The 14,920-nt window shown below is 31.7% G+C and overlaps 1 protein-coding gene across 3 annotated transcripts; it reads left to right on the forward strand.

Moving 5' to 3' along the window:
- The first annotated feature begins 480 nt into the window (after positions 1-480).
- LOC120354316 lies at positions 481-6,907 on the forward strand. 3 transcript variants are annotated; one of them, XM_039441270.1, is made up of 4 exons: positions 496-805; positions 2,650-2,821; positions 5,028-5,127; positions 6,769-6,907. In XM_039441270.1, the coding sequence occupies exons 2-4, from the start codon at positions 2,659-2,661 to the stop codon at positions 6,830-6,832; spliced, it is 327 nt and encodes a 108-aa protein (XP_039297204.1). In that variant the 5' UTR covers positions 496-805; positions 2,650-2,658; the 3' UTR covers positions 6,833-6,907. The 3 variants fall into 3 exon arrangements, with proteins under 3 accessions (XP_039297207.1, XP_039297204.1, XP_039297206.1); XM_039441273.1 differs by lacking the exon at positions 2,650-2,821 and having other exon boundaries at positions 481-805; XM_039441272.1 differs by lacking the exon at positions 496-805 and having other exon boundaries at positions 2,548-2,821.
- The last annotated feature ends 8,013 nt before the right edge of the window (positions 6,908-14,920 follow it).

A 14,920-nucleotide genomic window follows, 5' to 3' on the forward strand; every position in this document is an offset into this window, starting at 1 on the left:
TATGTTTGAAATGTGTATATCATTCTGTATGCCAAATTTGAAACAAATCGGACAATTAGAAATACCCGGTCAATCACTTTTTATGCTGGTCAAGGTTTTAGACTTACCCTTCACTGCTTTTGGGATTTGAATTTGGGATACAATATTCCTGAATAGGACACTCCTTGTTTTTATAATCTTTGATCACTTGGTAGAGAGTTACTGGGAAGGATATTTTTAATATTCTTTCCAAAGAATGGACATTGATATGTCCAAAGCTCCGCCAATTTATGTAGATGCATGACAATATTATCTTGTATAGGTAGTTATTCCAAATTGATTTTTTTTCATACCATTGTACAGTTCAATAATTTTTTTCTTAGTTTATGTTATGTAAATTCATCTAAAACTTTGCTGTATTGTAAGCTATTGTCTATGTTTAGTGTAGGCCTATAAGCCAGTATATATTGTAATCTACATAAATAAAGTAGGCCTAATCAATCAATCAAGCTTCATTTTATGTTATCAGGAAACTTTTGACATTTTCTTTTCCCTTTTAATATTGAATCCCTAATTTCAATCAACTCATTTTTTTAATAGTAATACGGTACCAAAGTTACGAGAAATTTTCTAATTTAATTGCTATCTTTAATTAAAAAAATCATGACCTAATTTCAGTTATTGTTTCTATTACAGCGAAGAAGCGAGTACAAACAGCAGTGAAATAACAAGAGCTTGCATAGATGAGGAAATATCATCAGATAATCTTTACTTCCATTGAGAGAGATGGTCAATTTCCAGTCAGAATGGGAGGAGAAAATCGTTTGTGAGTAACTCCAGCAATATATAATATTTTATATAATAAATATTTCTTGAATAGAAATAAAAAATAAAAATCTAAGTACACTTTTTTAAAATTTTTTATATACCTACGACATGTTTTGGCCATGATGCCATTATCATGTAATTGAATAGAAAATAGCATTAAATAAATACTATCACAAGCTACTTATTCCTGATCACTTATGCTAGTACATTGATATGATTTTCCAGACTAGGACTGTAAATTTTAAATTTATATTTGCATGATTTTATCAAAAATAGGGTTATTGATGTCCAATTGAATTAAATTTATTATTTTATCTCTTATTAATTTGCCGGCGCATAAATGTGAAATTCGTCTTTAACATTCAGTGCAGGTTTCAGGGCCCCAGTTTTACACTTATATTTCTATGATTAAACAGAGATAAAATAATAAATTCAGTTCAATTGGACATCAATAATCCTTTTTTTATAAAATCATGCAAATTTAACTGGATGGCTCGTTAGAGTAAGTGATAATGAACCGGTCTAATTATCAAGAGAACCCGAGTTCTAATCTCGACCGGGGGCAAAAGTTTTTGACCACAGCACAATCACATAGATATGGTCTTTCAGAGGAGACGATAAGCCGACGGTCTTGACTAACTATAAAGTAGTCACCTCTCATCATCATCCCTCTCACTCATTACCCACGCACAAGCCTATGAGCTTATGTGGGCATCATCCTCAGTATTATTATTATTATCATTATTAAATATAAATTCAAAATTAACAGTTTGAAAAATCATATGAATGTACTAGCTATGATCAGAAATAAGAAGCTTGTAATAGTATCTATTCAATGTTATTTTTTATTCATTTTATTTTATTCAATTACATGATAATGGTATCAAGGTCGAAACATTTCGTAAATAAACAATTTAAAAAAAGGGTACTTGGAGTTTTTTTTATTTCTATTTAAGAATAGCACCAACGAAAAAATATTACATAGGTATGTCTTGATTTATTCATTCAATTAGTTATTTATCCATTTAGTGTATTATCCGATAAGTAGCCTACACCAAAGTCAAAGACGATGTGGTTTACAATCTAGGTACATTATGCTCATGCCTTGTTATACAAAGTGTTTCAGAGGAGTATTTTAAACTTTTAATTCAAAAAAGGAACGCATCTACCGATACAATTTCCAATGAATAGAAAAGGATCTCTTATCAAATTTATAACTTTTTTCTTTTAGAGACATTATGATGACATGAATCGATTATTTCCAACGCAAAATTTGTTTGGATATTCAACAGAACTAGTAAAATATTTTCAACTTCAATGTTTATTAGAATTCGCAAGGTTTTGGAAGGAATATAACTGAATATTTAATAATAACCTTGTATCTTGAAAGGATAGAACTTGTGTAAAGTTCAATGCTGAGAAAATTTAATGACCATTATTCTTTAAAATTAACTCAAACCGTGGAAATCGTGATTACCTGAAGACATAACATTGAATTGTCAAATACTGTAACTGTATGTTTGGATCTCTTCAACTAATAGGAAAGATAACCCCTATAGTGAGTATAGTTATGAAATTTTCTGTTAATTTGTATTGAACATAGGGAGTCTAAGAGTGCAGGGCCCCCACGCGCGCATTTTACTGCATCATTTTTGGAACGTCATCTGAGAGACATCGTAGATTTCTTTCAGCTTCTTTCCTAGAATAATCTTACTATAAGTTAAACAGAACTGAGCTTCACTCAAAAATAACGTTTTTGCGGAATGAATGTCCTTCATTTCGCAAACCATTTATGACTGATCATTTTACACAGTACTAATAAAATTGTTTTGATTTTTTTAGATAAAGCATATGAGGACAGTGGGGAGCGCTAATATTGGCCAATGTGTCAATAATATCTTGAGAAGATTAATGATTGATGAGCTGGCCAAGAAATTCTCATATACTGGCCGTGCATTAAACGGGAACACAAAAACTCCATTTCATGGGAGTGAGATATCGAAATGCATACTGAGTAAGTAGGCTACCGTATTCCTTTATAGTCGAATATATGACATTTTTGGTTATGTAAATATTAAAGATGTTACTTATTTTTATTGTATGTTAATTTATATGTTAGCAAGGTTAGCGTTTTAGGCCATATTTACACTGCACTGTAGTAGATGTATTTTCAAACCATATTTGTGCCGTATTTGTTTTTCAAACCATACCTGTAGGTACCTATGTACGAATAAAAACAAACAGAAATTCAAGTACCCATTTTAAAATTAGCATATTTTTCTTATAAATAAAAATATTAGAATATTATTTCTATATTATAGGTACTATTCCTATTTTTCTCAGATTTCTATTTTTATGTATTATTCAAGAGTAGCCCTAAAGAAAAAAGACTATAGGTATGTTTTTTCCCAGTACGGTAATGCGTTCACAATAGCTTGCTCAAAGTTGCAACCATATTAGTCCAGTCAATATAGACATGAAAAAGGGGGCCTGCTGGCAGTTTATATTCTATTTCTGATTTTTAATAACTATATTTTTTGATACGTCAATGAAATTTAAACTTGAACTTTCAGCAGTAAAAACTTAAAAACATTTTGGGACATTATCCATTACCTATCAATATTTGGCAATAAAATAGTTTTGGGCAAAGCCTGCTATTGTTTCCCAATTATATTTATATTATTTGAGATTGTATCCACAAATGGATAAATAAATTCAGAACCAACCAATATTTTCATGATAATATTTTTCTTATAAATAAAAATATTAGAATATTATTTCTATATTATACTATTCCTATTTTTCTTAGATTTCTATTTTTATGTATTATTCAAGAGTAGTCTTGTGCTATAAAGATACAGAGTGGCCCAAAAACCTTGTATTTTTGATTATTTATCCAGTTTTCAGTTATTTCCTACAAATCCAGTACCTAATCGGACAGATAAATTTGTTCTTGCCTTTTTCAGATGATGAAATTCTGAAAAAATGAGACCACTCGGAACTCTTTATCTTTAATAAGAGAACCGTACTGAGTTACAATTTTTCAAAAATGAGTAAAATTTTAAGGGAAAAATCAACTTTGTTGAATTTTAGTTTTTGATTATCAATATCTTCCGATTGTTACCATTCAAATCTATATGAGATAGAGCACTCTACCTGATCTCAGATTGTGGAGCACAAAATCACGACCAGAGAAAATTCGAATTTCTCATTTAAATGGGAACAATTGGATGATATTGATGATCAAAAACTGAAATTCATCAAAATTAATTTCTTCTCAAAATTTTACTCGTTCTTGAAAAATTCAACTCAGTACTCATTGGAGTTGATTTAAATTGCAATTTAAATTGCAAGCACTATATATATAGTGTTTGGTGCCAACCAAAGAAGTAACCTCAGCGGAAGCTGATTTGCAACCATGAAAATTTTATTTTATTTTTACTATGTACCAATAGGTAAATACTGTAAAAGTTGCAATAAAAGGTTTATTTAATTTAATTTATATATATAGTGACTGGACTATTCTGGTAATCACAACACTAAGATTAAAGGTGGCATTCTAGCCGCGGTTAACACTTCTGCCAGTTCACTCATTCGTCAAACTTCTTGTAACATATCCAACATTGAAACTGTACCTTAGAATAAGAACCAATTATTCTAAAATTTGAAATTTTGAGACAAGAGCATTTAAGAAATTAAATCAAAATTATCTATAGCATTGAAATGCTATTTTTTGTCATAAAATTATCTATTAGGCTATAACTAGTTCTACAATTAAGAGCATAACAATAATTCTTATGGTCTATTGTAAGGCTGAACCTATGCTGCTTCTTGCTCATTGATGCGGGGGATCAAGGTTTTGCTAAAATATTTTCATTTTCATACCATACGAGAATGTTATTTTATTAGAATTTTTTGTGGCAATTTTGCAGTATTTTTGCATCAATAGGATTCTGTGTTTCTCTTGAATAAATTCTGACTTATGATTATATGGGTTGAAGTTTGAAAAAAACCCATTTGTTTACATTTTAAGAGAATTAAAGATGTTGGTAATCTCCAAGAGGTATATTTCATCATGAGTTCAATAATATTGATGCAATTTTTAATTTGCCACCTATTATGTAAGAAGGTGATCTAGTAGCCCATTGTTTGCTATACTATCACTATGACTGTATATATCAATGTATTGCTATATTATTTCTTATCCAATTTTGTTACAGTTGCTGTTCAAACGTTTTTTGGTGACATTGCAATTGAAGTGAAATATGGATCGTTGGCGTCGAAATGGTTTCAACAAGCCAGAACAAGGTTGTTGAGAAGGTGAGTGAACAATTTTTTATTGTTTGAAATTACAACGTGAATTATTTAGGGGATCATTTCTAACCATGATTTTTTGTTATTGATGAAAAAGTATGGAATAATCATGAATTAGTGGTCCCAATACATCTGGAAAAATTCCAAATCAGTTACTTGAATCAAAGAAGAATCCATCATTTCGTCCACTTCACCGCTTGCTCCCAATACTCTTTTCCAATTTCTTCTACATGTTTGCTTTTTTGTATCCAATCACTGCTATCCAAAGACGGAACCTCCTTCAAACACAGTTTTTCAACAACCTTTGAAATTCAACGATACATATGCACATATACAGAGTGAGTCATATGTATGGAAACCCTTCAATAATTTGGAGACTGTTGTAGATATAATACTGTAACTTCCAGGATAAGTTATTGATAGAATACTCTACCTTTTAATGTACAACTGAGTTCCAACCCCTCATAAGGGGTTTACTTAGGGGTTGTAACTGGAATATTTAAAATGTAAACACCCTTTGTGTGGTTAATCATTGTAAAGGTATTATTAAAACAAGAAAGGTGGCATCAATAAGAATGTTCTATGATACTTGTATCCACAATGGCGGCTGATTGAAGTTTTAGTTTTTAAAGAGATGAGGGGTTGTAACTCAAATATTTAAATGTAAACACCCATTGTGTGGTATATAATTTTAAAGGCCTTTTTAAAACAAGAATGATGACATCAATGAAAATGTTCTATGATACTTTTATCAAAAATGGGGGCTGATTTAGTTCTAGTTTTTATAGAAATGATTGATAAAAGTAATAAAACTTAAAACAACACTTTTTCAATGAATAACGAAACACATTGAAAAACTGATTATTTATTTAGTAATCTGTTACATTTAATTTCAAAAGATGCTCGAAATGCTCCCCTTCTCTCGTTTGACAGTGTGCCAAACTGTCATAAATGTAAATGAGATGTCCTTTTGAAGGCCTAAGTCAACCCCTTATGAGGGGTTGAAGTTCATTTATGTATGTCAAAAGGTAGAGTATTTGACCAATAACTTATCCTGAAAGTTACAGTATGTATAACAGACTCCAATTTATAAAAGTTTTTTGCATGATATTTTTGAAATGGCATGGATATCACTCCAAGAACCATATGGTACCTTGCCCTTAAGTTTTTTCGAGGACACGTAGACAAAGCTAGAAGACAAAAATAACTATATCTCAGTAATTTATTATAGGAATTTACAAAATCAGGCATAATTCTCTTGAGAATTGGAAGCTCTGAATTTTACTCATCATACACATTTCCATTGAACCATGATTCAGACAGTAAACTTAAATTTAAAACTTTAATGTAGACATGATACCATTCTAAATTTCTAAGGAAAATGTTCATCCATTAAATAAATATGGTGATTATTTTAAAAAAATTAAATGCCGGATTACATGAAAACTATGGAGGATTCAGAATATACCTTGAAGAATAGAATACCGTGGTTGTGGTAGTACTGATGTATGTATTTTTGGGACACTCTGTATGATTTGATAAGCTACATAATCAGCATTCTGAGAATAGATTACCGAGAAATTTCATATTTTACTCATAATAACCTATTAAGTTATCCCACTAAACTGTACATTTCATATTTTACAGGACCAAGAGCAGAGAGACTACGCCTCATGAAGCTCAAATCGAGGACGATAGCAGTTCAAAGTAAAAATATATAATAAGTTATAAATTAAAAGTTCAATTTTTGTAATATTTAATAAAAATCATTGCATTTTATTGAAAATAATGTTTTCTTATTTACATTTTTCGCTCATAATGATATACTCTGGAATTAAGCTTTAAAGAAAATAAACTAATATAGATATTAATATATAATATTTAATATTTTAATAGATATTCAAAGTAATAATATTGATGTGTTACTCAGATGTATATGAACTGTATTCCATTTGAGGTGTTGCAAGCATAGAGGGCTGTTTGAACTGGAGCAGATTTGATTTAATTAATTCATCAAATGGCGAGTGACTCATGCACTGCTCCCTCTCAGGACAGTCTGCAAGCTGTTATTGGTTAGCAGAGGTCGATCTCGACTCAATTAATACAGCTACAGAGACAGTTTATAGACTGCCCTGACAGGAGAGAATGAATAAGTAATTTGCCATTCACAGGAGAATTTTAAGGAATATTTCAATTTGAATAATATTGAAAATATAAAATATATATTAATAATCTGATTCATGGCCAGTGCAATCCAATATCAATGCTTAATCATAATTCAAATTTCATCCAGAATTTGAAATAAATCTGTAATTCTTATTATTCATGATTCAATTATTCTTCCAAACTAATGCTCCAATCTTACTATTACCTTAATAGTCTATTTCTATACTCAGTGGACATCCATACATTCTATATATAGAAGAAATCTATACAAAAATATATATTTTATAGTCTATATATATATATATATATATATATATATATATATATATATATATATATATATATATATATATATATATATATATATAATCTATATATTATATAGATTTCATCTATATATAGAATGTATGGATGTCCACTGAGTAAAGAAATAGATTATTAAGGCAATAGTAAGATTGGAGCATTAGTTTGGAAGAATAATTGAATCATGAATAATAAGAATTACAGATTCATTTCAAATTCTGGATGAAATTTAAATTATGATTAAGCATTGATATTGGATTGCACTGGCCTTGAATCAGATTCATGATTCGAAGCTGAAACAAGCTCACTTCAAGAAGGCAGTGTGCCTTGAATCAGGATTGATTCACTCCAAACATACAGCTTGATTCAGACTCTGATTGATCTAGAATCACAATAGAATCGAGCTTGCATCTCGTGAAAGGTGTGCCAGGTGGCCTTGAATGGGGGGATTGCATCCAGCATGCGTTTCAAGCCTGAGTCAAGACTGCATCTCAATCCTGATTCGACCGTGCATCTCGGGCCTGAATCGAGCTCGCAACGCGACCTTGATTTTTGCTCGCAGCACCAGCCTGATTAGAGCCTGCATTTCGAGCTCGAAACTGGCTTGAACGATGTATAAACGGACTCTTGAATTCAACTCATTTCGAGCAAAACACATACGAATGTAGACTACTGCTTTAGTATCTGTTTGTACAGAAGTACTTTGTTTTGGATTTGTAGGTTGGAGTTTTTACCGATCAGCCAATACAGCTTCTTATATTTGATTCCAAGTTCCTCTCTCTTCTTCTTGACATGGGCCTTCCAGCAAAGCTTTGCGTCCAAGGTCATACTTGGCATCATTGGCATATGGTACAACTTGGTTGTTAATTGTTATTGGTATGGGCAGGTCCTTCTTATTGGTGAAGTTGATGTGAATCGACTTTGCTTCATTTAGTTTCATCCTCCACTTTCTAGTCCAATCATGAATTTTGTTGATGGATCTCTGTAGTTTTTCAGTTGCAATATGAATATTACTGTCTACTGATAATATGGCTGTATCGTCTGCGAATGTTGCTGTAGTATTTTCATCAAGGCTGGGAATATCGCTGGTGTAGAGTAGGTAGAGAAATGGTCCTAGAACACTTCTTTAAGGAACTCCTGCTTTTATTTCCTTTAAATCAGAATATGAATTTTCATGCCTTACTCTAAAGTATCTGTCAGTCAGATAGGATTTTAATATATCTGTAAATTGCTTTGGTAGCACTTTTTTCAGTTTGAAAAGAAGACCTTCATGCCACACTTTATCAAAAGCTTGCCATATATCAAGGAAAGCTGCTGAACAAACTTTTTTCTCTTCTAGGCTCTTCTCTATTACATTCACCATCCTATGCACTTGGTCTATTGTTGAGTGTTTCACTCTGAAGCCAAATTGGTGATTTGGAATTATGTGCTGTCTCTCAATTATTGGTGTTAGCCTACTCAGTAAAATCCTTTCAAACAACTTAGCAAGCACAGGTAGCAATGATATTGACCTATATGATGATACTTCATGTGGCTCTTTACCTGACTTGAGTAGCATTATAATCTCTGCTACTTTCCATATTCCTGGTACAAATTTGAGTCTGAAAGAGGCATTCAAAATGTGTGTTAATTTTACTATTGCTTTTCTTGGTAGGTGCTTGAGGACTAAGCCAGTTATCATTTCGAATCCAGGGGTCTTTTTGTTATTCAGATTTCTTATTTCTCTTTTCACCTCTTCTACTGTGACACACATTATTTCTTGATTTGGCTGTAAGATGTTCTCCTCTGCTTCTAAAGTGTCTTCTTCAGTTGTGTTGTTTGGTTGAAAAACGTTCACAAGATGATCTGCAATGGTCTGTGCCTTTTCATCACTACTCCTTGCCCATTGTCTGTTCTGCTTCCTGAGAGGAGGAGATTGATGAATGGGTTTGTTTTTATTTTTTTAGCTGCCTTCCAGAGTGAGTAGTCTGTACTGCGTTCTGCTGTTAAGTTTATCAAGTAATTATTGATTGATTTATTCTTGATACATTGAATCTCTCTCCTTAGTTCTTGAGTTAGATTGTTTAAAACTCTTTTCTCTTGAGGGGAACGTGATTGCTGCCATCTCCTTCTAGCTCTTCGTTTTTCCACAATCATTTCTCTGATTTCCGCAGGGTAATTATTTCCAGTGATCTTCTTCTGAATTGTGGAGTATTACACCATGCTGCCTGTTGGATATCAGTAACAAACTTCTCTAACTCCCGATCAAACTGTTCTTTGTTTCTTATTGGCGAGTTCAACTCTATTCTTTCATCCAGCATTTGTTGGAAACCATCCCAATCCGTGTGGCTGTTGACTAGCGCAGGACAAGCATTTTCCTTCTGTAAAATTGAATCACTCGGAGTCAAAATGATGGGTGAGTGGTCCGAATTTAGATTGAAACTATCCTCTAAATGCAAATAATTTACCAATATATTCTTTGTCAGAAAAAAATCTATAAGATCTGGGATTTTCCTCGTATGGGTGGGCCAGTAGGTTATGATGATAATAAATATAATAGTGAACTGTTGAGTATTTTATTTAGAATCTTACAGTTTTTTATAGTTTACAATTAATTACATCCTGTTAATTAATGGGTCAATGTCTTAAGTATTTTAAAAATCGTATTACTCATTTTTTAACGAAAAGACAAAAATATAAAATAATGTTTATTTATAGAAGTTATATCCTTATATCCGACATGAGTCATCTCATGGCAATCTCTAGTTCCAAAATCCAACTTCAGTGTAGGATTGGTAAATACTGTATGTATCTTTTACATACATACTATGTACTACATAGGAAAATACAGAAAACGGAATGCACTCATTCTCTATAGAATTCAGTCTTGAAGATCACTGAAAATTATTTGCAGAAAACAATAAGCCTACGCCACTATGAGAAAGCTATGGTGCGTGGTGGCTTTATAAATGAAATATTGCTTGTTATTATTATATATTGATAAACAGAACACAATTCTCTAAAATGATCGTGTCTATTGACCAGAGTAATTTAGCACTAACGACTCACAATTGTGACAAACTGAGAATAAACTCATTTTGAATGAAAAATGCATTACCAAGAATTGTTGGATGTCAATGCAAACATCAATTTAGCCGACTGCTAGCCGACATTCGTAGGTTGGTGTTTACTGTATATATTATTTCAAAAGATTGATTGGAAATATTCTATTTTCCCAATTAAATCGAAGCTCCTATATTTCATAATAACAATCAGAGGAAACAGATACAAAGTATGAATGAAGTCAACTAACAATGAGAACAAAAAAATCGTGGGAAACTTCTCAGACTCAGCTTATACTCAGAATTATTTGAAGCCACATACACATTATGAATAATAGTTCTTAGAATTTAATTCAGAGCAAGATGTTATTGATCAAGTACTGTAATCATAGTACAATTACTTTTACCTCAATGCAATAACAAAGTTTGTTATTGTATTAGGATCAACTACAAATCAGAGGACAGTTTTTTACATGAAACTTTGAAAAAACATTTGAAGAATATTGAGAGCTATATAGACTACATAGAATGGCTTGATATCCAATAGAACCAGAACTTCTTCAATTTTGATTATTTTCGATAGCCGCGAGGCCACTTGACTAATTTGGAGGCGCTGAATCCGAATCTGAAATTTCAATTTCTCCAGTACCATTTTAGGTTTTTGAAGTGGAGAATGAAACGCGGCTTGCTCGCCGTGACGTAAAGAAAGTGGCGGCTGACATGGGTCAGCAGAACGTCCGCAAAGCGTGAGCGGGCGTGCGACGCTGTAATGTGCACTGCTCCGTCCGGAACCCATTATACTTCTAACAACTTTTATAACGCCAATGATCTTGTTGTCGCTCAGGTAGTAAAACCGCGACTAGAAAAGACGCAAGTGTGCACCAGGCCTAAGTGTGAGTTGAAGGTTATGTCAAGCGACGTGTGCAGTGAACTCTATACTAACTGGAACGGGCTGTCCAATGCTAAGCTACAGCCAAAAGTGTGTAAGGCGGAGTGAGTGAGACAGGCCTACCGTGTGGGATTCCCTTCTCTCTCGTACTCATACATTAAAGCAGGTTGTTGCAGCTCTTGAGTACGATTATTCATTTTTAAAGTTGAAAAACGGATTTGAATGAATATGAGGGCTATCAGTATTAGATCACAACCTTTTCTCTTAAATATTGTGATGTTTTTGGCGTAAAATGCATAGAATTGAATAAAAATACGACCGTGAAATGGTGATGTATTGTGTTGCATTTGGATGCAAGAATGGGCATGTTAAAAGAAATAAAATACCATTTCACAGTTGAGTCAAACATTTTTAGTCTATTAATTAATTTGAAGAAGCCTTTTTGTTTTACATACATTTCCAATATTTTTTTCTATATTGATCAGTTTATTTGACCAAAAATAAAACAACAAATTTGGTTATATTCCTAGTATAGGGTGATAGTTTCTATGCTAATTGAAAATTTAGACCTACTTTATAGCATCTAAAATAAAGAAACATAGTTGAAGAACAAATTAATCTTTATTTAAAAAAGAATAAATACAAATGATTAATAATTCTGTGTTATCATCATGAGATGACATAATTTATTTTAAGTACCTACTTTTATTTTGAAAAATATGATATTGTTATCAGCTGAATTGTGATTGATTTTTGAAACCTTTCCGTTTCAAATGAATAATCGTTCAATTTACAATATTATAATAATTATTTAGCATATTTTACTGTTCGCTTATCATATGGTCATAATTATAATAAAATTAATATAAATGTTTCTCCTTAGATTTCTTTGCATCATTTCTGAAACTCCCACACTTATGTGATTTGAAATGTTATCAGAATGCCTATAGTGAGGTCCAAGTTATAATGGCAGTGGATGACGATAGAAGAATAGCGATACCGATTCTTTACATTGATTAATTATATTTCTATACTGTCAAAAACATAATAATTGATATCGTTGGGGACCTAGAAAAGGATAGTACCACCGGCTTTGTCAGAAGATAAGACAAGCAAAGCAAAACCAAAGTTGATCAAATACTGTCATTATAACGTGGACCTCACTGTAGTATATTGCTATCATTACATATTCCATAATCCTGTGTTATTGAATCATCATGAGTCCACATAATTCATTTTATTTACCTACTTTTATCATAAAAATATGAGATTGTTATCAGCTGAGTTGTAATTAATTTTTGAAATCATTCAATTTCAAATTGTTCATTTTACTCTGGTAATTATGTAGCATATTATACTGTTTGCTTATCATAGTCATATAATATAATAAAATGCTCCTTTATTATTTGCTTCATTTCTGAAACTCCCACTCTTACATGATTTGAAATTACACCAATGCACACCTACATAATTCTACATTCATAGCCTGCTGTAAGTAGGCCTATATTATTAAATTGAGATATTTCCTTAAACAATAAATCATATATGTTTCCATTAACAATAACAATAAATCATATAACCCAAAAAAACAATAGTATATCCTATCAAAATAAACATAAGACTGTGTAAATTTAATAGTTTCAATTAAAACACAGCCCTCCTTTGGACTGTGTACAAACAAAATTCGGGATTTGAATAATAAGGACTATGAGCCTTTTTTTCATTCCCAATCATTTCATGACAGTTTATATTTGTCCTTGTTAAATAAATAAAAATCAATAAATGATATGCTTTTAATATAAATAAAATAAAAGTCAAGTCTTGAAAATGGCATAAATGACCGAAAAATGTTGTGATAAAATATTTAAAAAAAGGGTACTGAGATTTTTATTTTCTTTATATTTATATTACAAGTAGCACTATACAGAAAAGAGATAAATGATACGCTTTTCTGAAATCTGGCCCAAAGTTATTCACTTGCTTGTGAAAAGTTGACAATACTAAAACTATTGCAGTCACAAATCTAATGAAAAAATCTTTTCTTTATTCATATTCAACCTATTTCATTATTTTTGCTCTCAAAAAGTTAACAATGAACTGCTCAATAAAGGAAAAATAACGCTTCCATGGAATAAGTCATACGATATAGACATAAAATAGAAATTGAAACTGTGCAATGCATTTTTCCATAAGAGCCAATGTGTTACTAAATGACGAATCCCACAGCAATGTGGGTTGCCTATCTTTACCAGCTGCCTCACTTTCTTTGTGTTGCTAGTCCATTCCAGCTAGTATAGAGTTCATATTCGAATGCTGAGGAATGTGTGGTACGTGTACTGACGGACGCACACTGAACGCAGAAACGTGTGTCCGCACGAATCTGTGCTACCTATTCTGTGTCTGTGCGCCCATCAATACAGGCCTGTAAATAATTTTCAATTTCCAGTGTAAAGCAGTGTTTTCGTAACGGGCAGAAGCAGAATCGATTGCAGCGCACCCAAGCGGGCAGAAACAGTAACACTCAAAGAACTAGTTCTTTGATATGAATTTTGCTTTATGTATTATGGGTAATGAACTTTTTGGGTTGTCCAAGAGGTAATTCTAAAACTATTATTGGAGATTTAATTCAATATAGTTAATTAATGGCTTTTTAAAACTCAGATAACTTCTCCACAATTATTAGTTACTTCAATTATGCTTAATTCTATGCTTTATAGGCATGTCAATCAAAGAGTTAACTTTTCATTTCCTATGCTAAGGGTAAATTTGAAGTAACTGATTGTATTTCATTATTAATAAGATGTTTATTATTTTATCAACCAGAAGCATTCCATTATTAATAAGATATTAATATAATTATTTTATTAACTAGAATCAATTGCCTTCAAAGAGTCAATGCTTGTTCTTTGAATCACATCGTGTATAGGTAGGTGAGTAGGCCTACCTACTTTTATGAGTACCGTATTCAACTTCAAAGGCCCATTGAAGCTCTATCGAAAAAAATTCAAATTAATAAATAAGTGCTTTACTTTTAGCATTTTTGGAATCTACGGGTTATATTACACCAAGGAAAATCAATATTTAAACGTTTTTCAGGCAATTTTATTTTAGCAGTCCCCTTTTTGATCATTGGATAGGTACGGTCCCGGCAGATATACCATACATAAAATTATAAAATATAAGAATCATGAGTCCCATTGACTGCCTAAATCAATATGTCTTCTCAGGCAAGGTTCAATTAGGGACTCCTCACCATTAAAAGCTATACAAATATTAAAAAAAAATATTATTACCGTATTATTATTATAGATTAACACATATGACATGTACAAAGTGCATTCAAACAGGCGAACTAATCCTAATAATTATTGTTGAGATACCTGTATAACTTGCTAGAATG

Source organism: Nilaparvata lugens, chromosome X (assembly GCF_014356525.2).
Source record: "Nilaparvata lugens isolate BPH chromosome X, ASM1435652v1, whole genome shotgun sequence".
In the NCBI taxonomy this organism is placed as follows: Eukaryota; Metazoa; Arthropoda; class Insecta; order Hemiptera; family Delphacidae; genus Nilaparvata; species Nilaparvata lugens.